Consider the following 26,435-nt stretch of genomic DNA (forward strand, 5'->3'; position numbering starts at 1 on the left):
CAATCCAATGGGAAATTCTCTCTAAGATGCTTTGTCAGCATTAAAGAAACCTTAAAAATCAATCCTGAGACAACATGGAGGCAGTGAGCTTACAGGGTATTGACTGAGTATGGTAGGGTTGATGCAGATTTTTGAACAATTTTTCAACTATGTGTTTGAAATCCAGGGAAGACTCATGCAGACAAAATACACTCTCTTCCCATCCACTGGAGATGAGTAGAGAACAAATAATTACCCCAAAATTACCAGCTCTCTTTTCTGCCCGTGTTCAAAGTGAGTTTTTAACCTTGCATGCTTTTAGTATGTAAACAAACCTTCATGGGATGGGACCACAATCACTCACCTGTCTAAATAATTCACAATTTGGGGACTCGTATTCATCCTTAGGACTCTGATTTCAGTGAGAATGTCCTCCATCATGAGTCCTTGGAGATCGATTTTCTTGATGGCCACCTAGAATGACATTGAAAATCAGCAACTTTAGAAGTTGGTGGCACGAGACCACAGCACACATGGGATGAGTGATTTAGCCATGACACGGGTGAGCCTTGCCAAAGTGCCTTGGGATTAGACAAAGGAGTCATTAGGAACTGACATTCCAACAGCTCATTTCTCTGCTCCTTTGGGGGCCACTTACAGGACACGTGGCCACTGACATTTTGCCTTGTCCACTTGTTAGCAATCATGTCTCAGCTATCACCCCCAAAGCTCTGAGCACACTCTCTGTTTCTCTGTCTGCACTTCAGAAGAAGTAAAGCGTGCCTTGGTACTCTGTGGATACATCTTGGGCTACAGGCAGGGCTTGGGGCTTTTAGGGAGGCCTTGCAGATCTCTCCCTACGTGCAGTTCCCACATGCAGCACTGCAGGTGGCTGAGGAACTGCCAGGAACATTCAGATGTATTTGCTGGCAGCCAGAAATGAGAATTCAGCACTCTGAAGCCGTCACCCCAGAGAGCAGTGAGATGCTCTAAGGCAGCACCACCTTTGTTGGAGCAATTGAGAGCCAGGGAGAGCGTCCTTCTCTGAAAGGAACCGCTGCCCTCCTTGCCTTCCTCCTGGCAGCTGAGCAGGACAAAGACTGTCCCAAATGCACTTGGCAGGCTGGCACCAGTCTGTGCTTCTTGTGCCTTTGCAGCACAGCTCTAGCCACAGCTCCAGCCCCAGCTGACACAAGAGAGGAAAGCCCTGGAGAGCAGCAGGATCTGCAGGGGCTGGTGACATTTACCTCTCCTCCTGTGGCAGTGTCGACCGCTCTGCAAACATCTCCAAAACCCCTAGAAACAAAAGAGCAGCAAAGAAAGGAGAAGCCATTTAGATCTTGGAGTGAAAGCCAGCCCAGACAGGAGATGTCTGCTGGAAATGCCTCAAACCTGCAGCAGGCAGGAGGGCTCTGCCAGAAGGCAGATGATGCATTTTCCTCTCCAGTGCATGGGCACTGGGCCTGTTCCTGAAGCATTGGGCTTTAGTGCCTCAGCTCAAAAAGCCAGGTGATTATTTCATCTCGAGTTTCAGTTTCTAAACTGGGCAGTTTTTCTCCTGAGCACAGACTATTTCCTTCAGCAAACACTCGGGAAGAAATATTCCTGAGAACCGTTATCTCACCGCTATGGTTGGGGGTAGGTTGCTGTTTCTGGCAATGAAATACAAGTGTCTTTGACAATGCCTCCTGACCACACTTACAAATTCTGGCTGGTACTGAGACATGGGGCAGACTAACCCAGTGTCTGAAGATGTTTGCAGCTGGCCTGACTTCACACTTGGTAGATATTCCAGCAGCGAATCACCTGCCCCATGACTGTGGAGAAGAAACTGTGGTTGGACTCACCCTCTGCCGACACTTTCCAGTTCAATGTATTTCCTCCGGGGATTTTCCACGTTCACCATTTTCCCTGAGGGAAACAAAATGCAAGATGTTCACTTGAAAGCAGAGATCCCACCATCCAAGAGATACAAAAGGCAGCCCCACTGGGGCTGTACAGTCTGGCCTTCTGAGTCCTTTGTGCTCAGCTGGGTAACACCAACAACCCCAACAAGACAGGCAGCTCTGCAGTACAAGCAGGCCAGCACAGAGCCTGATTTTCCACAGGCCTTTGAAGAGATCTCTTGACAGAAAACAAAGCAGAGGGAGATGCATTCCCAGAAGAGGAGGGCACCTTCTCCACCTTGCAGCAGTTGGCCAAGAGAATGCCTTTCCCTTTGTAAAGCAAAGCAGCTGATGCTGTAAGCAATGCCAAGGGGCCTCCAGCAGCAGCAGGAGCCTGAGCCGTGATGAGCAGGCTGAGCTGGAAGATGCCCTTGGCCGTGGCCCAGGTGGAGAAGCACAGTGCTCCTCCTCCCCCTGAGAGCAGGGATCAGTCCCTGCCATTGCACTGGCCCTCTCAGCCCCGCACACGTGCCCATCTTCCCGCAGTGGGCAAGGGCAGCAAGGACAGCAGTGCTCCCTCCTCAGGGGCCGGCGGGACACGGACAGCTGCCCAGAGGAGATGCTGCCCCTGGCTGAGCCCAGCCCAGGCCATGCAGGAGCCGGCCCAGAGCAGGGGCTGCTGCCTCGGGGCAGCTCCGCGCTGCAGCGGCCGGGCGGCAGCGGGACTCTCCCAGCTCAGCAAGGCTCCAGCCTCTGCACTCACACCGGCCCTCAGGGCCAGGGCAGCCACCACAACAAAGCTGCCAAAGCCCCAGCACCAGCCCTGACAAGCCATGGCAAGAAGGCACGGCCACACCCAGCCCCTTCCAAGCCGGGGACCCCGTTCAGGACACAGCAGGATTGGCTCTGAGCTCAGACACACCCAGGTGCACATCAAGGCCCTTTTTGTGCCAACAGGGGATGGGAGACACAGAGTCAACTGGGCTCTGTTCTCAGCCCCCCGCGGTCTTATCTGAGAGCACAGCACTGGCAGCTCTTCTGGGCAAGAAGCAGATTCAATGACTTGTGCTGCAGAATCACAGAGGAGTTGATGTGTGTTCCTCGAGACTGATCTGAGCAGGGCTTGGGTCAATGGGCAGCATTCTAACAGTCATGGGAATGACTGGGAATCAGGGATGGAAAAGTGCCATGGATCTGAGGAATATACAGCAGAGGGGCTGGAGGCTTGCTCCTGAGAAATGCCTACAGTGCACTTTGATCTGATCAAGCCCTAGGGATGTGTTTCTTGGACACATCTTTCTAAGAACAAAACTAGGATATTAAATACAGATTGTGATAAAATTATCTGTCCTTTCAACGGGGGCTCTAAAAGAACACATCTGGCTCTTGGTGTCACCTGATGTTCTTTCAAAGGAGTTCTCACTGACAAATATAAAATATTATCAAAAAAAAACCCCTGTAAATGTAGTAGTGGTAAAAAGAACAGTCATAAAAATGACACCAGAAAGACACATGGGGCAGAAGAGCTCCTTCAGGATGGAGAAAAAAAGTCTTCCCAAAAAAATCCAGAAAAACCCCAAACTAAAACCAAAACCACAACCAAGAGATAAAACACCTAAACCGATCAATTTCTTTGAAGTTTTTTTCTCTGGTGATGGGTGAGAAGTCAGGAGTCTAAGGTGAATTTAGGAAGCTAACCATTCTATCCAGTTTGGCCACTAGCACACAGGACTTGCCCAGATCATTTCCTAGGTCACAGCCTTCTGCTGATGCAAGAACAAGGCCTGCTTCTGCCTTCAGCAGACAGGCAAGCTCAGGCAAAGCCCAGCACGTCCAAGCTGCCCTCAGAGGCAGCAGCAACACCCAGAGCACTCTCTTGCTGCCTTGGAGCACAGCATTTCCTGTGGGGAGCCCTAAATGCCCCTGGGACACCACAGTGAGGAGGATCATTTGGTGCAGCTGTGCTGACACGTGCACACAGTGCACTGTCCCTCGGAGAAGAAAGACACCAGACGTACTCAGGAGCTCCAGGGAGTCATCCTCCACCTCCTGTTGCTGAGCAGCAGCTGTGTCACTGCTGGAGAGGAACCAACTGCCCGGGCTCCACTTCTGAGCTGGGCCAGCAAAGGCTCCTTTAGGTGACACTGCTGCTGCTGCTGCTGCTGCTGCAGGTTCAACAGAAGAGCCTGTGGAGATCTGAGACAACAAAGGAGTTTGTGTCAGAAAAGTGGCTGGCAGAGATTAGCCCCAGATCCCATTTCAAATGCAAGCCCTTAGGGAGGTGCTGTCAGCCACATGCAGGGCTCTGCCAGGGGTTTTTTCTGATGTTCACTTCTCTAACTGGATGAGACAATCCCAAAGGCTGTTTTTACTCAAGTTCATGACCAGATTCATTTTCCATTTCCTCCAAAATCCATTTGCATGGATTTTCTGAAGGATGACTGCCAAAATGACCATTCCATTTCCCTGAAAGAACTTTTTTCCCCCTTCCAAGGGCTGCAGACACACTTGCAGCTCCTTGTTCAGATGTTCTACCTCCTCCCATGGAGTCTTCTTTTTCTCCCCCATCTTCAGAAAGTGTCCAAGGGGCAGCGCTTCTGCCTGGGACAGTTTCTGGTCCTCGCAGGAATCTTGGGTCTCCTCGCTGCCAGTCGTTTCGTCCTCCAGCCCCTCGTCCGTTGTCCTGATCCTAGCCTGGGTTTCCTGCAGCTCTTCCTGAAGCTCCTCACTAAAGTTCTGAGAAGAACAAGGAGAAGCTTTCATGAGTGGAGTGGCTGCCACTCCTCTACTCACCTGGTTTTTTAGATTGCGCCTCAGCCAATAGATGTTCCAGTGGTCTTGAAGTCGCCTGATCTGTTCCGTGTCTCTCCTCTTCACTCCCATGATGTCACTGGGGAACACAGACAGCTCTGCTTGTGCCTCTGCCTCCATGTTCTGTAGACACAAATACAGAGCAAGTGACTGTGAGATGCTGCCCCTATCAGAATCCCAGCAAGCTGGGGCCTAAACAGGACAGCTCAAAGCCCATTTTCCAGGGGTCACTGGCTGAGGGGAATGGCTGGGTCCTGGCAGGACTCCAGCACTCAGCATCCTCAGCCACCAACAGCAAGAGCTGGCTGCTCAGAAACTTGCAGCTCTGCCTTGCACTAAAGACAGCACCCTCCAGGACTGGCACTTACTGTCCGGGAAAGTTGTGGCTGTGGTGTGACCACAGGTGGAGCCTGGTGGTCATTTGGCTCCTCTCTGGCCTCTTCTCCAGGAGCACAGGGAGCCAGAGAAGAATCTTCCCTGGGTTCTGTGCTCTGTGGACAGACAGGAGCGTGAGACACAGGCCATTACCTCTCATTTATAACCTTCTTTCTGTTCAGCTCTAGAGCCAGCTCTACTAAGCACAAATCATCATCTTTTAGAGCAATGGGATTCTAAGTCCCTCAGACTAAATTCAAATGAGCTGATTCAACTGGACTGCAAATTGCTCTGAATTAGATATTCCCCCCTGGCTACTCTGGGCAGGCAACATTCTCTCTGCAAAACTGGGCTTTTATTTCATTTAAAGCTCTGCCATGCAAAATTAGGAAATAGCCAGTGATGCCTTTGCCCTTGCTGCTGCAGACATGGAAATGGATTTTCTTGCAGCCTACTCAGCTGGCCCTCTACTCTCTACTGCCCCAGGCCAAGCTCACAGCTTGCTGCACAATTCTTAAACACCAGGAACATCAAATGTTCCTTTCTCACTCACCTCTGGATCGGCCCCTCTGAATACCCGGCTCAGGTGACCTGCAGTGGGCAAGGGAAAATGAACCAGATTCTTTGAATAAAACTGCAAACAACCAGAGCATTTTTTGAAGGTCTCCCAGCCCCCACTTTCAAAGTTGTGCTGCCTGACCCAGCAAAGGGAGGAAATGACAGACTCTGCTGCCACAGACTGTCCCATGGAGGGAACACAACCCCTGCAGGTTCCCTTGCAAATGCTGCCCGCACAGCCCTGGCCACAGACACCCTCTTTGGAGCTGAACGTGTTGGCAGGAGGAGCTTTACCCAAGTGGCATCCAAATGGTCTTTCTGTTTCAAAAGAGCAGGAAGACACGAAAGCCAGGTTAGGTGACACCCAGGGAAAACCTCTACTTACGTGCCAGGTTGGTCATAAAATAGGTTGAATAACCTATTTTATAAGCAGTGAAAACTGCAGCAGCGAGTTGCCCAATCATTTTGGGAACTGCTGTGCAAGTTTTCAATCTGCTTGAAAAACAAGAAAAACGAAGTCTCTTGTCAGTGAACACTGACAAAAACCTCCAGCACAGGAGCGAACTCCTGCACAGAGCGAGCCCAAGAGTTGCTCTGACACCCCTGAGGCCTCCCGTGCTCCAAGGCAACCTTGTGATGTCACCACGAGCACGTGGCAACCGTGCCCTGACATCACAAAGCAAAGGCTCTGTGCTGGTCTGTGAATTGGTGCAGGTGGATGGAGTGATGTTTGTGTAGGCCCAGGCTGCATTTTTCCCTCTGTCCCCCCTGGGCTGCCTTTTTCAGCTCTTGTTTTTCCCCCTGTGCCCCCTGTGTCCCCTGTGTCTGTGCTGGGTCCCAGCTGGCGGCCGGGCCGGGCGGAGCAGCAGTTCCAGCCCCGGGTGTCCCTGGAGCGCTGGGAGCTGCCGGTGGCCCCAGGCACTGTCCCCTGAGGAGCTGCTGAAGGACAGGGAGACACAGGGGGCTGAGGGGGCTGAGGAGGCGCTGACGCTGCAGGGACGGTGCCCTTGAGCTGCTGGGGGCACTGAGGGCTCTGGGGGAGCAGAGGGCCACGGGGGCACTCAGGGCACAGGGAAGTGGCACAGGCTGAGGGCGCTGGCGGCTCCAAGGCCCCGGGATGGCTCCGAAGGGATGGAGTGGGCTGAGAGGACTGTGAGGGGCTGAAGAAACTGAAGGGGGCCGGGGCTTTGCCCAGGGCACGCTGGGGCTCAGGGGATGGAGGGGCCAGCAGGGAGCACACAGGGCTCCGGGCCTGCAGCTCTGCCAGCCCTTGGAACCAATTGCAGAGGCTCCACTTTGGCCACAGCTGCCCTGCAGACCTTGAGCACAGGCGGGCACTGACAGGAGGCAGCAGGGAGAAGCTGAAGGCCACCAGCTCCAGCAGTGCCCAGGGAGCTGCTGCTGCCAGCCCAGAGCCCGGGTGAGGCCGCAGGGCCGCTCAGGCAGCCTGGGGCTGAGGGTGGCCTGGCCTTTGGCCCTGGCCTTTGGACAAACTTGTTCTTTCTCCCCCTCCTGGGGAGGCGCTGCCATTTGCCCTGCCCTGACTGAAGGGCAGCTGCTGCCAAGGGAAACGGCCCCATCCTGACTCAGTGTTCCCTTTGCTCCCCACGGGTCCCATCTGCTGTCCCTGTCCAGGAGAGCTGCTCTGCACGGGAGGAAGAGACCCAGGGAGAGCCCGGGGACTTGGGCAGCTGCAATTCCTGCTGATGGACTTGGAGTTAGAGATGGTCACAGTGGGACTGAAAGTTACAAGTTGATGGTTATTTATATACCCTGATGTAGACTGGTATTTGTACATGTGTATATGTATGTATATTGTTCTCTTGATGCATGTATATTGATGTGCTGACATCTGTATTTATACTGACATACTTGTTCAGATGTATGGCTGTAGAGTTTTGTTGATGGGGTTGTAAGGGTTCTTATATTGGTACGTTGGTATTTGTATACTCATGGATAGGTTTTTTTTTTATTATTTATATATGTCTTGCTTTATGTCCTACAAAATATGAATTACAGATTTACATTTGTATATTGTATGTTTATGTATTTAAAGGGATTTAAATATGTATTGAGTTGTCTGTTTTTAGAATTCTATTTCTTTAGTACTAGGTCTGGGATCCTTTAGAGAGGGATACTGATATTTTTGTATTTGTATATGGGCTGTATAGTTGCAGTAATATGTAATAAATTGAATTGTTAAGCTTCAATTGATATTTGTGTGTAGTGAGTATTTTAGAGGGCTGTAAGAAATTAGGTTTTTTAACAAGTTTATATTTGTATCTATTTACATAACAAAATTTAAACAATAAACTAGATTTCTAAGCTTTAATTAATATTTGTATGTTTCTCTACCGGCAGTGCAGCTGTAGCAATTTTAAAATAAATTTCATTTTTAAACCGAAGTTGATTGTTCTGTATTTCTACATAAGTATTGCAGATGTAAGGATCTGCAAGCAATTCAGTGTTTCCACTAAAAGAAGTGTAGATTTGTGCTGCCCAGAGCAATGAGCAGATGTAAAGGTGACGATGGGGGAGGATTTTGTCCATGGAACTCTCCAGCCATGCCCAGCACATGCCCCACTTGCACTCAGGCTGGGCAAGGCAGGCACAGATTTGGGATGGCAGCAGAGCCACACCTTGGCCAAGAACTGGCTGCAAAGGCTGCTGAGAAAACTCCGGGACTCCACGCAGCGTCCAACTCCAAGCAGAGCCACCCAGGGAGGACAAATCCACCCCCCAGGCCACGGGCAGCTCTTCAGGAAGCGCTCCAAGTGTCCCTCTGAAGGTCATCCCGGAGCCCAGGAGCCAACAGGGATCCTGAGCCAGCTCCGCTGCCTTTGGCAGCACTTTGGCCAAGGAGCTGCAGCAAGGGGGAGGCAACAGGGACTGGGACTGCTGCAGGCTGGGCAGGGAGGAAGGGCCATGGACACTTGTGCTGACATGCTCCACAGTCCACAGGGATGGGGGAGAACTGGGAAGCAACAAGTTCTCCCAGGCACGACAGGGATGGAAGCCCTTGGGATGGAGTTCCCTGCAGGAACTGCCAGGGGAGTTGCTGCTGGGATCAGCAGCAGCAGCAGAAGGCAGCAGGATCTGCTCCTTTTCCTGGCTCTGTGTGCAGGGCACAGGCTGTTCTGGCCCTGCTCCCACAAAGCCCTTGCCCATGGAGGCTGCAGGCTCAAAGCAATCCCAGTGCAGAGAGAGGCTTTGCAGCTGAACTCCACTGCCCTTGTGTTTGGGGCTGGAATGGCTCTCATGCCAAAGCACAGCAGGGAACCAGGGCTGGGGGAGGCAGAGCCTGTAGAGGGAAAGAGAGATCAGGCACTCACATGCCTCAGACTCCTTCAGCTCTCTTCTTTTGAAGAATGAGAAATAAGCAAGCTGGGGAGAGGCACATGCAGTCCTTTGAAAAAACATGGGGTCTGACAAGTCCTGTGGGAGAAGAAAAAGAGGGAGCAACCTTGCCTTGTTTTCATAGCCTGTGTCTTCTGCAGAGGAGACAATGGGATGTGCAGGAGGGGAGGGGAGGAATAACTGTGATAACCCAGTCTGCCTTGCTGTGCACTGATACACTTTGCAGCAGTGACCATTAGAGGTAAGGCCAGATTCTTATTTAGCATCATGACATGCTGCTGCTTCACTGCAAAACTGCCTCAGTGTGGAGAAAATCAGCCTAATTTCTTGTCAGTTTAAGTAGATGTAATAAGAAACAGTGACACGGATTAAAAAAGATTTTTCTAACCTCATCATCCAGAGGGAATTTTTTCTTGTTTTTTCTTTTTCATTGTATGCACAACATTGTTGAGTTGTTCTGTATCCTCCAGGGAGCTATCCACTAGTGACTGAAAAAAAAATGGATTATGGCATTCATTCTCTTTTAACACATACTTGCACTAAGCTGTAGCTTCAACTTAGGAAGGAAAAGGAGAGATTTTCTTTAGTCCTGCAGTGTGGAATAAATGGTGTAGGAACAATCACATTCCCAGCTGTAAGAACAGCGTGTTCTGGGTCTTAACAGGACATTGTGGACAAGAAAGCACCACAATCTTCATGATTCACCTCTTAGGTCAAACCAGAATGGTTCATGGTGTCAAAGCAGCAGGTGATGGGAATAACAAATGTCCCTGCGCTGGGGCAGAAGCCTGGGAGTCAAAGGCTTGGGAAAAGAGAGCTGGCAAAGGCAGGCCGAGGTGCAGGCAGGCATTGGGCTGAAGGCAAGAGGCAGCTGGTGCTGCCAGCACGGGAAGGGACTCCAGGCACAGGAGCTGCCGGCGGCAGGAGCAGCTCCTGCTGTCACTGCCAGGGAAGGACTGGCAGCAGGCAGGAGCAGCGGGCACATTGCTGATGGACAGCTGGCAAGTTGGAGTGGCCAGCCCAGGAACAAGAGAGGTGCTGCTGCTTGGAAAAGTAGTTTATGGCATGGCTGGATCAGCCTCACCAAGGCCAGGCTGTTACAGTCCGGGCCATCATGCAAAATGCCTTCCAGCACAGAGTCCCCATGGCCCAAGCAGAAGCAGCAGCAGCAGCCCAAATACAATGAATTCTATTCCTAAATCATCCCACCAGCCACAAACACGATGCTGTTCCTGTCTTTTTGCACCTCTCCTGGTCTAAGACAGTTGTGTGTCAATGGTAATCATTTCTTACACAAGGCCTGTGCCTACAGCCTGTCTATTCGGTCTGGCAATGTCAGCAATGCTCTGGTATGTTTATATTCTGCCTAGGACTGAGTTAACTTTGTACAAGGTAATGCTGCTGAACTTTAAACTGGACTTTAGGGCTTTTCTATCAACTAATACAGTCTCCTATTTGCTTCAGGCACTTAAGGCATAGTTTTACACACCTAAAACTAAAACTCACATTCCCACTTCATGTCTGTGTGACTTTATGGATCTCAGTTTCCCCGAGGGTTTCAAAGCAGCCCCTGCATTCTTTTCTGCCTCTACGCCTGTGTGCCTGAGGTCCTGGGAGATGTCTATCTGCTTTCCAACAGGGCTGGGACACGACTCCATGGGTCCCTTCTCTCCTCCTTCCCAGGTCTCCACACGGTGCAGGTGGTTTCCAGCTGTGATCTCCTGTCCAATGGAGAATCCATGGATCCCACTTCCCCCAGTGTAGACCCAGTTACCCCCAGTCCCTCTCAGTGTGTTTACAGTCACCCCCAGTATGGTCACAGACACTCCCAGTATATCCCACTTGCCCTCAGCACACTCATGGTCATTCCCAGTCACATCCACTTGTCCCAGTGAGGTTCCAGTTTCCCCCAGTATGATCCCAGTCACTCTCAGTCTAATCGCAGTATATCCCAGTTGGTCCCACTCTGATCCCTGTTCCCCAGTTCTGGTCCTGCTGGGTCCCAGTGTGCTCTGATCCTGCTCCCAATGGGTGCCAGTCCTGGGCCCGGTGTATCCCGGTGTGTCCCGGTATGTCCCAGTGTGTCCCGGTGTATCCCGGTGTGTCCCGGTGTATCCCAGTGTGTCCCGGTGTGTCCCGGTGTGTCCCATCCGGGTGTGTCCCGGTGTCCCAGCCCATCCCAGCTGGTCCCAGCCCACCCCGGTCCCTTTCCCGGGTCCTGCCCCTCCTGCCCCCGGAGCTGCCGCCGGACGCCCCCCCAAGATGCTGCCGGGGCTCGGGGGCTCCGTCTTGGCTCCGTCTGCCGGGGCTGGGGCTCGGCCTCCCCTGCAGGAGAAGGTGAGGGGGGTCCCCGGGGCTCGTGTCCCCCACTCGGAGCGCCCGGGACTCCCCCGTGTCCCCCCGTGCTGGGCTCGGCCCCTTTTCTCTCCCCACAGCTCCTGAGCCGGCTCCTGCTCCCCCCTGGGAGGGGCTTTGGGGAGCCCCCCCCGGGAGCCCCTGGAATCCCCATTCCCGGGCACCGAGACCCCTCGCGCCCCCTTATCCTGCCCCGACCCCGCCCCGCAGCCCCTTGCCCGGGGATCCTCCTCTCCCAGCCCCGGCATCCCCTGTTCCCGTCAGCCCGGGGAGCCCCGGACCCCCATTCCCGGCCATGGGTTCCCCCTGCACCCCCTGACCCGGCACCGACAGCCCTGCGCCCCTTTCCCGGACATCCCGCCTCTCCCTGCCCCCAGAGCCCCCTTGGCCTTGGTCCACAGACCCCCTGGGCCCCTATTCCTGCCTTGCCCAGGACCCCCTGGGCCCCTCCTTTCCTCAGCACCAGGGACACCTGGGACCCCCATTCCCAACCATCCCGGCAGATTCTGTGCTGCCCAGGGATGTAGTTCTGAGCCTCATATTCAGTGCCAGTCAGCTCTTCACAGAGCAGGGAGACAAAACAAATCCTTTTTCTGCAGAGAACCAAGGACACCTTTCAGGCCCAAAAGCACAAACAAGGGTGCACTGAAGGGAGGAACAAGAAGGATGAGACCTCACAACCTGAAGCTGTAATTGGACAATTAAACCCCAATTGCAAATGGACCAAAACTTATAAAAGTGTCAGATCTGGTGCCTGGGCAGCCATTTTTTGTGCCTGTTCTTGGCCCACCCGGGGTGCAGCCTTGGTGGGGCTCCTGTCCTGCCCAGGGGGGATCCTGGATTCAATAAATCCCTACTTTATTCTCTGTCCCTGCCCAGTCTCTGTTCCAAGTCAGCCTCCCAAGGCATCAGCACGGCCTGGCCCAGGGACACTGAGCTCCAGCACTTTGGGCTGCTGTGCCCGGGCTGCTGCCCTTGGGCTCCCAGCACAGGCCAAGGGGGGACAATCCCCTCCAGAAACTGTTGTTGGCTTTAAGCTTTGCTCTGGAACATCCCCAAGGAGCCACCTGCAGGGGCTGGAGCCCGGCCGGGTGCCCGAGGCCACCAAAGCCGCTGGGGCAGTGCCCTCCTGCCCCGGGCAGGGCAGAGAACACCCAAGGAAAGGCTCGTGCTGGGCTCAGGGCAGGGACAGGGCACTCCCCTGGTGCTGCCACGGGCACAGCAGAGCCGGCCTGGGGACAGCATTGGCATTGATGGCCCCTGGAATCCCAGCAGGGATTGCTCCTCACCTCACTGCTCTCATTGCATTGGTCATCCATTCAAATCATTTCCCCATGGAATTCCCATGGCAGTGGGCTGGGGGGGAGATCCATCCATGGAATTCTCACCTGACTGGGATGACAGTGAGATCCAGCCATGGAAATTCCATGGGAATTCCTGCATTCCCTGGTCTCCCCATTTCTGAATGCCACATTCGCATGGGAATTTCCCTTCCCCTCCCACACCCACCTTTGTGCTCCAGAGCCTCCCGACCATATCTGATGTCTTTTGGGGGCCCTTCCACACAGGTGTGTCCCAGGTAATGCTTCATCTGCTCCACCAGGATCCCTTTGCATTCCCAGCACCTCTGGGTGATCCAGTGGCACCGTGGGACACTGCAAAGCTCCTGGATCCCAGCTGGAAGGAGATGAAATCCCACCCGTCGTAGCCGTACCGGTGGGATCCATGGATTCTCCATTAGACAGGAGGTCACAGCTGGAAACCACCTGCACCGTGTGGAGACCTGGGAACGAGGAGAGAAGGGACCCATGGAGTCGTGTCCCAGCCCCACAGAGCCCCTTGGAGCCCCCTGGATTCCCATTCCAGCCCCACAGATCCCCCCCATCCCCAGAGATCCCATCCCAGCCCCTCAGAGTCCTCCATTCCCTCCATCCCCTGGTTATCCCAATGTCCTGAGTCTGGTTATCCCAAAATCCTGTCTCTGGCTATCCCAATATGCCAAGTCTGATTATCCCACAAAATTTTATTGTTGACATTAAAAAATTTCATGTTAACATTAAAAAAAAATATTATTTACTTATAGTAATTCCAGCAAATCCCTTCCCGGTAGATACAGTAATTTATGAATGCCCTACTGTTTCTCAAACTTGTATTTTAATGATTTACAAAAATATGATTTTTCAAATGGGCCAGTTGCTTCTCCTACTGTAACATAATCATCTTCTATAGGTACTAAACCCTTGTTCAAAGCAGAATATGTTGCTCCAGTGTCAACTAAAAATTTTACTTCTTAGGCTGTTCCACCACCTTCCCAGCTCTGGCTATCCCAATATCCCAGCCCTGGCTATCCCAATAACCCAGCTCTGGCTATCCCAATATCCCAGCTCTGGCTATCCCAGTATCCCAGCTCTGGCTATCCCAATATCCAGCTCTGGCTATCCCAGTATCCCAGCTCTGGCTATCCCAATATCACAGCTCTGGCTATCCCATATCCAGCTCTGGCTATCCCAATATCCCAGCTCTGGCTATCCCATATCCAGCCCTGGCTATCCCAATATCCCAGCTCTGAACATCCCAATATCCAGCTCTGGCTATCCTAATATCCCAGCCCTGGCTATCCCAATATCCCAGCCCTGGCTATCCCAGTATCCAGCTCTGGCTATCCCAATATCCCAGCCCAGCTCTCGCTGCCATCCCCGGTGTCTGCGGCTCCATCCGGCCCCGCTCGCTGTCCCAGCGCTCGCAGGGGGTCCCGTCCCCGTCCCCACAATCCAGGACTGGGGGACCCCCGGGCCGGGCTCCGACAGCGCCACTTCCAGGGACTGCAGGGAGTGGGGAACTGGGGGGACACGGAGATTTGGGGGAGCTGGGGGGCTGAAAGTGGGAGTTTGGGCATCCAGGGGGGTCAAGAGGCCAAGGAAAGGGGGGACTGGAAGAGCTGGGACAGCTGAAGGAGGTTCAGGGGCTCAGAGTCAAGGAAAGGGGGTGCAGGGACTGGGAGAGGTGGGATGGGGTGTCCAGGGAATCCTGTGCCCAGCAAAGGGGGTGCCAGGGCCCCTCACTGTGAGGAAAGGAGGGGCTGGGAAATGCAGGAATGGGGGCCCAGGGGTCACAGGGAGAAGGAAAAGGGGGCTCTGGGGGCTGGGAGAGGCGGGGTGGCCGAGAAAAGGTTGTGTTGGTGCCAGATCAGGGGGTGCAGGGGGGTCTCAGGGCAGGGCAAAGGGGTAAAAGGGCACCTGGGTTCTCAGGAATGGGGGTGCAGGGGGGTCTCAGGGTCAGGGAAATGGGGAGCAGGAACTTGGAGAGGTAGAAGGGAGTTCCAGGGAGTCCTTGAGCCCAAGAAAGGAAAGTTCAGGGTTTCCCAAAAAGGGGGGACCAGGGTGGGGACACTCAGAGTGTTTGGGAAGGGGGAGTTCAAGGGGTCTCTGGTTTTGAAGAAAGTTGGGGCTGGGGGCTGGGAAAGGCAGGAATGGGGGTCCAAGGCATTCCACGCCATCCCAACGTCAAGCACATGGGAAGTCTGGAGGGTGGGAGCCATGGGATGGCCGGGAAAAGGGGAGCAGGGGGTGCTGGTGTTCAGAAATGGGGGATTCAGGGGGTCCCTGTGCAGGATAAGGGGAGCAGGGGGGTCCCGGGGCCGGGAATGGCGGGTCAGGGTCCCGGGGCCGGGGGTCCCACTCCCCCTGGCCCCCCCAGGAGCGCCCCCAGCCCCAGCCCTGGAGCCATCCCGCTGCTCCTGCTCACGCCCAGGATGATCCCAGTAGGATCCCAGTACAGCCCAGTCACTCCCACTCCTGGCATTCCCCCCGAGCCCCCGGGGATCCGGGGGATTCCTGGTGGCCACGGCGCTGCCCAGGTCACCAAGAGGCGCCGGGAACAGGAGGAGATCCAGGCTGAGGAAGTGACAAATGCCCTGGGGCACTCCTGCCTGGAATGGCTCCGGAAATGTGTCAGATATGGGCGGGAGGCACTGGAGCATAAAGGGGGGGAGGGCAGAATTCCCGTGGGAATGTGGGATTGGGAAATGGGGGATTTGGGAGGGCAGAATTTGGGAACATGGGAATTCCCGTGGGGCCTCCAAGGATGGACCCCACTGCTGTCCCATTCCCATGGGAATTCTGTAGCTGGATCTCACTGCCATCCCATTCCCATGGAATTCCACGGGCAGATCCCATCCCCATCCCACTGCCAGGGAAGCTCCAGCCCAGATCCCCCCCAAACCCATCCTGGGGGTCGCCCTGTTCTTTGCCCTCCCCACCCCCCACAAGACTCCTGGGGGTCCCCCCATGACCCCCCCGGCCCCCCCAAACTCCTCCTGGGTCCCCCCTCATCCCCCCACGGGGATTCCTGGGAGTCCCCCCGTGTCCCCTCCCCCAGGACTTTGGGGGTCCCCCCGACCTGTCCGTGCCCCTCCCCCGTTTCTGCCCCCCTGTGATGGTGGGGGGTGGGGGCCGAGTGCTGGTGCCCCCCTGCCTGCAGCAGATCCAGCGCTGGGGGCACTGCAGGGGCTCCCTGGCCATTTGGGCTCCCCGGGCATTTGGGGTGACCCCCCGGGCCCCAGGATCTCCCTGAACACGCTGACGCTGCCCGGGCACAGTGAGAAGGTTCAGACCCGGCTCGGGGTCCCAGCTCTGTCACCGGCCCCGCCCAGGGACCCCCAAACCCTCCCGGGACCCCCAAACCCTCCCGGGACCCCCAAATCCCTCTTGGGACCCCCAAACCCTCCCGGGACCCCCAAACCCTCCCGGGACCCCCAAATCCCCCCTGGGACCCCCAAACCCTCCTGGGACCCCCAAATCCCCCCCGGGACCCCCAAATCCCCCCGGGACCCCCAAATCCCCCCTGGGACTCCCAGCCCCCCCCGGGGCTCCGCTGCCGGAATCACCGGGAGTGGTGTTGCCCTTTGAAGGAGAGTTTTCCTGGGAACCCAAAACAGGCGCCTCTTCAAGCGGCCATGGCAGAGAGAATCCCAAAAATCCACTCCGGGGCGGGTGGGGGGGCAAAACATCCCCCAGAGGGGCTTGGAATGGGGGTCCCCTATAAAATGTCACCTGACGGGGGTGATGAGGTGCTCCCAGCACAGCCCAGTCACTGCCAGTCCTGGCATCCCCCTGGGCCCTCTCTGCCTTCCGACCTTTCCCGGCTCCATCCCCGCTCGTCCCGCGGGCTGCGAGGGGTTCGGGAACGGGGCAGGAGGAGGAGGGAGGGAGGAAGAGGCGGAGCGGCCGCGGGAAGCGGGAGGAAGAAGAGCAGAGGAGGGAGCGGGCGGCTCCAGCGCTCCCTGAAGCCGCAGCAGCCCCGGGACCATCGGCCCCATCCCGCAGGTGCCCGGGGAGGGGGAGCTCGCCCCAAATATCCCGGGTTTGGGCTCCCTGGGCTTGGGGTTTTTGGGGGGATGTTTGGAGCTGGCAGGGCTCCAAAGGCGAGGCGCAGATGGCCCTCCCTCGGGGGGACATGGGCGGGTCCCCGGGAGGTGGTTTTGTTTGTTTGTTTGTTGTTTTGTTTTGTTTTGGGTTTTTTGGGGTTTTTTTTCTTTGTTTGTTTGGGTTGGGTGGTTGTTTTTTTGGGGGGAAGGAGGTTTATTAGTAACCACACACCCCCGTGTGGTTCCAGTTTCCTTGGCACTCCCAGTATGAGCCAAGTCATTCCCAATTATTCCCCAGTATGGTACAATTTGCCCCCAGCAGGGTCCCAGTTGCTCCCAGTTCCTCCTTCTTTCATCTGCTGTGTTCCCAGTTCTCCCAGCTACCCCTAGAAAACCCCCATCACTCCCAGTATGATGCCAGTCTCTCCCAGCAGGGCCCCAGTCACTCACAATTGGTCCCAGTTCCCACCAGCACATTCCCAGTGGCTCCCAGTGTGATCCCAGTCACAGCCTGCATGGTCTCAGGTACTCCCAGTATATCCCAGTTGCCCTTGTAGTCATTGCCAGGCATTCCCGGTTCCCTCAGCATGGTTCAGTTGCCCCCAGTTTTATCCCAGTCCCTGCCAGTACCTCCCAGTTGTCACCAGTATGCATCCTGTCATTCCCAGTTTTTCCCAGTTCCTCCCAGTGTGTGCACAGCTGGTTTCCTGCGTGGCTCTAGTAGCTCCCAGTAACCCCAGTCAGGGTCCAATCACAGAATCACAGAATGTGTAGGTTGGAAGAGACCTTCAAGATCATCGAGTCCAACCCAGCCCTGACACCTCAACTGGATCATGGCATCGAGTGCCACATCCAGTCTCTTCTTAAACACATCCAGGGATGGTGACTCCACCACCTCCCCAGGCAGACTATTCCAGTATTTAATCACTCTTTCCAGGAAAAACTTCTTCCTACTATCCAACCTGTATTTCCCTTGTCACAGCTGAAGACTGTGTCCTGTCCTTCTGTCAGTTGCTGCCTGGACAAAGAGACCAATCCCCAGCTGTCTGCAACCCCCCTTCAGGAAGTTGTAGAGAGTGATAAGGTCACCTCTGAGTCTCCTTTTCTCCAGGCTAAACACCCCCAGCTCCCTCAGTCGTTCTTCCTCTGGCTTGTTTTCCAAGCCCCTCACCAGCCTCGTTGCCTCCTCTGGACACGTTCAAGCCTCTCAAGGTCCTTCCTAAACTGAGGGGCCAGAACTGGACACAGCACTCAAGGTGTGGCCTCACCAGTGCTGAGTCCAGGGGAAGAATGAGCTCCCTGCTCCTGCTGGCCACACCATTCCTGATCCAGGCCAGGGGCCATTGGCCCTCTTGGCCACCTGGGCACACTGCAGGCTCATGTTCAGCCTCTGCTGACCAGAACCCCCAGGTCCCTTTCTGCCTGGGCACTGTCCAGCCACACCATCCCCAGCCTAGAGCACTGCAGGGGTTATTGTGGCCAAAGTGCAGGACTTGGCACTTGGACTCATTAAACTCCATCTTGTTGCACTCTGCCCACCCATCCAACCATTCCAGGTCTCTCTGCAGAGCCCTCCCACCTGCCAACAGATCAACAAATGTTCCCAGCTTAGTGTCATCTACAAATTTACTAATGAAAGACTCAATTCCCTCATCCATGTCGTCAATACAAATACTGAACAGGGCTGGCTCCAGCACAGACCCCTGAGGAACACCCCTGGTGACTGTCCCCAGCTGGATGCAGCACCATTCCCCACCACTCTCTGGGCCTGGCCGTGCAGCCAGTTCCTAACCCAGCAAAGAGTGCTCCTGTCCAAGCCCCGGGCTGCCAGCTTATCCAGGACTGTGCTGTGGGAGACAGTGCCAAAGGCCTTGCTGAAGTCCAGACAGACATCCAGAGCCCTTCCTGCATCCACCAGGCAGGTCACCTGGTCATCAAAGGAGACCAGGCTGGTCAAACACGACCCACCCCTCCTAAACCCGTGCTGGCTGGCTCTGACAGCCTGGCCATCCTGTAGGTGCTGTGTGATGACACTCAATATAAACTGCTCCATTACCTTTACCAGGTACTGAGGTCAGGCTGACTGGGCTATAATTACTGGGATCCTCCTTCCCACCCTTCTTGTGAATGGGTGTCACATTGGCAGCTTCCAGTCACCTGGAACCTCAGCAGTGAGCCAGGACTGTTGGTAAATGATGGAGAGTGGCTTCACAAGCTCATCTGCCAGCTCCCTCCTCACCCTGGGGTGGATCCCATCTGGCCCAGAGATTGATGAACATCCAAGTGGCTCAGCAGTTCTCTGACTGCCTCCTCCTGGATAACAGGGGCACCATTCTGCTCCCTGACACCATCTACCAGCCCAGGAGGGCAGTTGTTCTGAGGACAAGCCATCTTCCCACTGAAAACTGAGGCAAAGAAGGCATTAAGCACTTCTGCCTTCCCCTCATCTGCAGTTACTAAGTGCCCTCCCACATCTACTAGAGAACAAAGGTTGGTCTTACCCTTCATTTTGCCATTAGTATATTTGTAAAAACATCTTTTATTATCCTTTACAAAATTGCCAAATTAAGTTCAAACTGAGCTTTGTACTCCCTAACTGTTTTCCTACATACTCTAGCAATCCCCTGAAATCCTTCCTGAGAGACCTGACCCTCCTTCCAAAAATGACACATCCTCTTTTTATCTTTTTATTGCTAATTTCCTCCAAAACCTCCTTGCCCATCCAGGCTGGGCATTTGCCTCGTTGACTCATCTTTCGGCACACAGGGACAGTCTGTTCCTGTGCCCTCAAAATCTCTGTTTTGAAGAACACCCAGCTTTCCTGAACTCCTTTGTTCTTAAGGGCTGCTTCCCAAGGAACTCTCTGAATAAGTCTCCTAAATAGGCCAAAGTCTGCCCTCTGGAAGTTCAATGTAAGAGTCCTGTTGATGTACCTCCTGATTTCACCAATTATCAAGAACTCTGTAATTTCATGATCACTCTGCCCCAGTCGTCCTCCAACCACCACATCTCCCACCAGCCCATCTCTATTTGTGAACAACAAATCTAACATTGTCCCTCCCCTGGTGGGCCCACCTACCAGCTGTGACAAAAAGTTATCATCCATGCACTCTAAAAATTTCCTGGACTGCCTCATTTGTGCTGTATTTAGTTCCCAGCAGATGTCTGGCAGGTTGAAGTCACCTACAAGAACAAGGGCTGATGATCCTGAAACATTCTCCAGCTGCTGATAGAATAAGTTGTCTAGCTCTTCCTCCTGGTTGGGTGGATAATAACAGACTCCCAGTAGGATGTCAGCCTTGTTGGCTTTCCCTTTATCTTACCCATAGCCATTCAACTGAATCTTCATTTATTTCAATACCTATTGCATCAAAAGCCTTCTTAATATAAAGGGCCACCCTCCACCTCTTCTCCCTTTCCTGTCTCTTCTGAAGGGCCTGTAGCCATGGAGTGCAGTGCTCCAGCTGTGTGAGTCATCCCACCACGTTTCTGTGATGGTGACTACATCACAGCTTTGCTGTTGCCCCATGACCTCCAGCTCTTTGTGTTTGTTACCCATGCTACGTGCATTGGTGTACATGCCCTTCAGCTGGGCTACTGATTTCAGCCCTAACTCAGGCTTAACACCCTTGGGTCTGCTTCCAGGCAGCCCAGCTGCATCCCCTTCCCCCTTCAAACCTAGTTTAAAGCCCTCTCAATGAGGTCAGCCAGTTCCTGAGCTAAGAACCTTCTACTCTTAACAGAGAAGGAACCACGAGCTTGAGCACTCCCTGAATTCACAGACCCCCACCCGTGGGATCATCACCCCCCATCCCACAGGTGACCAGGGAGGGGGAGCTGGGCCCAGATATCCTGGGGGGTTCCTGGGTTGGGTTTTTTTTGGGGGGATATGTGGAGAATGGAGAACTCCAAATCTGAGTGGAAAATGCCCCTTGTGGGGACATTGGGGGGTCCCAGTGGCAGCTGCTGGCAGAGGCAGCCTGGAGGAGCAGAGCCCTGTGTCCCCCAGGAGCCCAAAGTGGGGAGCCCAGAGAGGGGGGATCGGCGCGATTGGTGGGACCCTCAAGAGCCTGGAGAGGGGCAGGGGGGACTCCTTGGACCCCCTGCACCCCAAAGCAGAGAATAAGGGGAGAAGGGACCTCAGGACCCCAAACCTCCCTAGCATCCCTTATAGGGAGATGAAAGAAGAAGGATCTTCTTTGATTCCTGGGACCCCCATCAGCCTGGGGAAGGCAGAGACTGATAGACAGAGGACCCCCAATACAAGTGTGACCCCCAGCAGCTGGGACAGGGGGAACCTCCAAACACCAAAAGGAAGAGATCAGAGACAGGGAACTCCTGGGAGACATTTTCAGGATTGAATCTTGGTCTTTGGGAGGTTTTTATGGACCCCAGATGCCCAATGACCTCTAGAGATGGACTTAAACAGAAGGACCTTCAAACTCAAGATGCTCATCCCTTGTTTTTCCCCTAACTAGGATTTCCCATTCCCAAACCTTGGCTGGATGGAGGAGGAGGCTGCAAGGAAGAGGAAGATGCCCCAGGACAGCCAGGCAGGTGAGGAGGAAGTCAGTGCCCCTTTCCCCCTCTCTCCTGCTCCACCTCCCAGCCCAGCACGGCCCCCGGCTGCAGGACAACCCTGCTGCCAACACTGTCCTGACAGGGGTGGACTGAGGGGATCTCATTCACCTTCCCTCTGGCACGGAGGACAATCCCATCCTCTCCTTGTCCTTTCTCCCCCAGACAAGGAGCTGAGGATGGAGACCAGGGAGGGCAAATCCCCACAGCAGAACCTTATGGAAGAGGCTGTTTTGAGCAGCTCCACAGCACAGGAATCCAACAGGGAGGAAAAGCCCCAGAGATCCCGCAGGAGGAGGGGCTCCAAACCCATCCCAGGGTGCTCTGAGGAGGAAAGATCCATCCTGATCCGGGAAGGTGGACAGAACTTCAGCCGGGGCTCTGAGCTGGTCCATGAGGAGCTTCATGATGGGGAGAAGCCCCACAAGTGCTTGGAGTGTGGGAAGAGCTTCAGCCGGAGACACCACCTGATCAGGCATCAGCAGATCCACACTGGGGAGAGGCCCTACAAGTGTCCTGAGTGTCATAAGGGGTTTAAGACCAGCTCTCATCTCCTCATGCACGAGTGTATTCACACAGAGGAGAGACCCTTCCGCTGCCCCGACTGCAGGAAGGGCTTCAAGCGCAACTCCACCCTTGTCACCCACCGGCGCATCCACACTGGGGAGAGGCCCCACGAGTGTGGGGAATGTGGGATGACCTTCAGCACAAGATCCCACCTGATCCGCCACCAGAGGATCCACACCAGGGAAGGGCCCTACCAGTGTGAGCAGTGTGGGAAGAGCTTCAGCCAGCGCTCCAGCCTGATCCGCCACCAGAACACCCACGCTGAGGAAAGGCCATACAAGTGTGGGGAATGTGGGAAGGGCTTCAACCAGAGGTCCCAGCTGATCAGACACCAAATGATCCACACTGGGGAGAGGCCCTATGAGTGTTCTGAATGTGGGAAGGGGTTTCAGACCAGCTCCCATCTCCTCAGGCACCAGTGCATTCACAGAGAGGAGAGGCCCTTCCACTGCCCCGACTGCAGGAAGGGCTTCAAGCGAAACTCCCACCTCATCATCCACCGGCGCATCCACACTGGGGAGAGGCCCCACGAGTGTCCCCAGTGTGGGAAGAGCTTCTCAGACAGGTCTACCTTGACCCAACACCAATGGAACCATCAGTAAGGGAAGCCCTGTGAGTGCCCCAACTGTGGGAAGAGCTTCGTGCTCTGCTCCAAATCCATCCCCCACTGGATGACCTACATTTTTAAGAACCCTGGTGACCCACATTCACTGTAATCTCCTTTGGGAAGACACTGGGCTGGTGGTCTTTTTGTTTGGTTGTACTTAATATTCTTTTGATTGATCTCCATCCTATTAAAATAGACAAATTTGGATAAAAATCAATAAACTCATCAAGGGCGTCTATAGGCTCATTTTTTCTAGTGTTTCAAGGGGATCTGGGATTCCGAGAGATACCTTGGATAATTTGGGGGTGTGGGGGTATTTAGTGTAATTTTCTCCATTTCTTGGTGCTCAAAGGGACAAGGGGGTTTTATTTGTCACCTCAGAACCACTCGATGTCACTGAAAACTACTCAATCCCACCCCAAAATTACTTGATTCCACAGCCTCTCAGGGTGGGATGGGGTTGGGAGAGAATTGGGCAAAGTGGGATGCAAATAAAGAGGGATGAGTGGGCATGGGGTGAGGCAGGATGGGTGGGAGGGGGTTTGGGAGGTGGGAAATGGGGGAAATAAGGCTTGGGAAGGGGGTCTTGATGTCCAGCATGGGTTGGGATGGGTTTGGGTTAGGACTGGGGAGATGGGGAGGGGTCTGGAATGAGACAGCCAAAGTTTGGGGATGATGAAAGGAGGAGGAACCGATTACTGAGGGAGACTTTGGATATTTCACATTCCATGGAGTATCCCACGTTTCTGAGGCACTTGTAGAGCACTCCCCAACTCTTGGTGGGTGTCCTGAGAGCAGCTCCATGCAGCCCCATTGCCAGGGGTGGTTGCCTTGGGCACCAGCTCAGAGCTGCAGCCAGAGTCCATTGCCTCGGTGCTGGAGAGCAGAGAAATGATGAATGGCCCCAGACATCTCCAGGGTGTGTTTGGGGGCCAGGGCAAGTTCTGTGTAGGTGGGATGGTCACTGCCCCAGCCCCAGCCACTGCAGCCTCTGCTCCAGCCCCAAAGTGGCTGCCAAGCCCCTGGCACCTCAAAAACCCCACCTGTGAGAGGGACCAGAGCAAGTGAGGCTGTGACACACGTGTGACACTGACACATCCCATGTGCCCTGGAGCTCCCAGCAGCTGAGATGGTGCTGGATCCAAGGGGGACTGTGGATCTCCCTCTCTCTCTCTCTTCTCCTGACTTCCTCTTCTCAAAATCTGGAGAACAGTAAGTAGGACAGGTTAAGAGTTTTCTCAGTCAGTGCTTTGTGAAGTGATTTACTGGAATTCCATGATACTTTAAGATTTCCCAAGTATCTCATTGCCTGATGTTTGCAAGTTAAAAGTTTGTTCTCCACCCTGGTGAGAAGTTTGTTGTTTTCTCCCATGTGCCCCCTGAGGGGATCGAGGTACCTCAAGTCCCTTTCCAACAGCGGCCGAGCCAGCTTGGGGCACAGCAGCAGGAACTGCAGTGCTGAGCAAGGCCTGGCTTGGCTGGAGGGAGCAGAAAGGCCAAGCCCTGAGCCCAGGCCTGGCACAGCAGGGCCTGTCCCTCCCGGGTGCCTCGGAGCTCTTGGTGGGCCAGTGGGATGGCAGGGGCAGCAAGGACAAATGTCATCAAACTGCAAGCCCTGCCAGCCTCCTCAGGGAGGGGCCAGGGAGGAGCAAAGTGCAGGCCCTGAAAGGAAAGTTCCTCCTGTGGGGCCTCCAGAGGCACTGGCAGAGCCCAGGGAACAAAGGCCTGGGTGCCTGTGGCCCTGCCAGCCCTGCCCAGCCCTTGGCCATGTGTCCTGCAGGCTGTGCCCCCTGTGCGTGCTGCTGCTGTGCCCTGGCCAGCTGCACACGCCCATCTCGCTGTCCCCCCCAGCATTTCCCAGCCCAGCATTTCTGTGCCCTCCCTGGGCTCCCTGCACCCAGCGCTGCCGGCTCCTGGCACACAGAGCCAGCCCAGGAGCCCACCCTGCCAAGGGCCTTTGGAGCAGCCTGGTGCCTGCCATGGCTCCTGACCTCAGCAGCTGCTCCTGGGATGCTTCCATGGAACCCGAGCACAGCAACGCTGCTGGGCATTGGCCCTGCTCAGGCTCACACACTGTCAGGCCACATTCCCTGCCTGTAGGATTCGTGCCTGACCCAAGGCCTGCACTTATGGCTCCAGCATTGCTTTCCAACAAGAACAGGGAAAGGCAAACTGTGTGTAGCTCATGGTATTTTATAGTGTCTAAAACTGGCTAAGCCATCGATCTTAGAGGTGAGATCCATTTGGAATGAATGGGATGGAGAAGTAGTGCAACATAAAAAATGGGAGCATAAAAACAAACAGAGAAAAACATCTTGGATTGTTTCTTTCCACTTTCATTGCATTTCTTAAAAGCTGTTTCAGTTTTCCCACAATCTTTGCCACAGTCATGTCTGCCCTTTTCAAGAACCTTTCTTGGAGAATGAGGTGCAGCTTCTCTCACAAGATGTGCCACAGCTGCAGCTTCTCTTGGCTTTCCACACTGTGTGTGCAGCACAACTCTTGCAGCAAAGCAGGTCAGATGTTTGAAGAACTTTACAGCTTGTTCTTTTTCCCTGAGGACTGGGGAGTTGTGCCATTTTTAAAGTTTTCATTGTTACTGTTCTACTCTAAGAATACATGACGCAGTACCAGGAATTGTTAGGGAATACAAGCCTGGCTGAATGCAGAGAAAGAATCTCCAGAGGCTGCAGCCAGAAGTGGAAAGTTGCGTGATAATCATTCCAACATTCCCGTGGACATCTTGATAGTGATCTAGAACATGAAAATAGGCTGACAGAGTTTTTTGTGTTCAGTTAAGATGATTCTACATCTCATGCATTGATCTAAATCAAGACCACAATCAGTTCATGAAAAGCACCAGAAGAAGATGATCCTGTCCGAATACATGGCGGAAAGAATCTGAAAAGGAGAAATTCAAAAGGAGAATGACTTGGTGAACTTTGTCTGGAAGAAGGGTCATTTTTTCTAATAATTTCTAATCCATTCCCTCTGTTGTTGTGTTTCTGAAAAAGACCATTTTCATCCCAGATGCCTCATGAAATGAGAAGCCTGAGCTTGTGGAAGTGCCTGAAAGATGCCCTGTTCCTCTGCAGGGACACTCAGGCTGAAAGAGGAGCCTGAGCCCTGTCTTGGGAAGGCTCCTGGGAGCTGGAATTGGTGGCGTGCTGGGAGAGGAGGAGCAGGGGGAGAAGGATGGGCACTGCTGTGTGGCAGGAGCAGGAGGTTTGGGCCGCAGGACATTCCGCCTGCGCCGCTGCCCCGCAATGGGCGGCTGTGCCCGGGGCTCTGGGCCTGGCCCCGCCTGCGCTGAGCTCCCGACACTGCGGGAGCTGCCTGGGCTGGGCTCAGGTTCCCGCTGGCCCTGGGCAGCAGGCTGGGCTCCAGCTGGGATCAGCAGCAGCTGCAAATACCTCTGCCCATCTCCACTTGCTGCTGCTGCTGCTCGGAGGAAGCAATGAAGGGAGTCGAGGAGATCTGGTTTCTCTTTCTCCTGGTGGATTATTTTTCATTTTATTTGACATTGCAGAGGCAATTTCTGTGATGGCCTCTGCCAGTTGATTCTATTTCAGCAGCAGCAGCAACAGGGCTGTGTTTGAGTGCTGCAAATGTGGCCTGTGTGGCTTTAATTCTCCTCAACTTTGTGTTCATGGATTTTTTAAGATTTGGAGATCTGCTACTCATGATGCCAGAGTTTCCTATCATAAAAGCACCTCTGGTGGCACTGATCAAAAACGGGAAATTGCAGTTTTACTGATAAAATTCAAGTGGCCACCAGAAGAGGGGCAAGAGCAGCCATGATCTACAATTGCCAAGGCAAAGGCAGCAGCACCTCCTGCTGTCACCTCAGGGGGAGTAAAACAGTGCTGAAAAGAGCGCTGGAAGCCGATCCTTTCTTTCTCTGCAGGCTGGGTCAGGGCAGCACAGGCGGGCCCTGAGCAATGAGGGCTGTTGGTGGGTGATTGTTGCTCTAGTGCCGAATTGAGGTGGACAAAGG

The 26,435-nt window shown here is 54.3% G+C and overlaps 1 protein-coding gene across 1 annotated transcript in view; it reads right to left on the reverse strand.

Moving 5' to 3' along the window:
- Positions 1–26,435, reverse strand: part of LOC310906582 (serine/threonine-protein kinase PAK 1-like) — a gene marked incomplete at both ends in the record, with an annotated part of 36,382 nt that overhangs the window by 5,373 nt on the left and 4,574 nt on the right. The window contains 3 exons of the mRNA XM_083885321.1: positions 344–453; positions 1,227–1,275; positions 1,827–1,890. Of these exons, the coding sequence (XP_083741447.1) occupies positions 344–453; positions 1,227–1,275; positions 1,827–1,890 (223 nt within the window). The remainder of the gene's footprint in view (positions 1–343; positions 454–1,226; positions 1,276–1,826; positions 1,891–26,435) is intronic.

Source organism: Zosterops lateralis (assembly GCF_965231275.1).
Source record: "Zosterops lateralis genome assembly, contig: HAP1_HAP1_SCAFFOLD_72, whole genome shotgun sequence".
NCBI lineage: Eukaryota > Metazoa > Chordata > Aves > Passeriformes > Zosteropidae > Zosterops > Zosterops lateralis.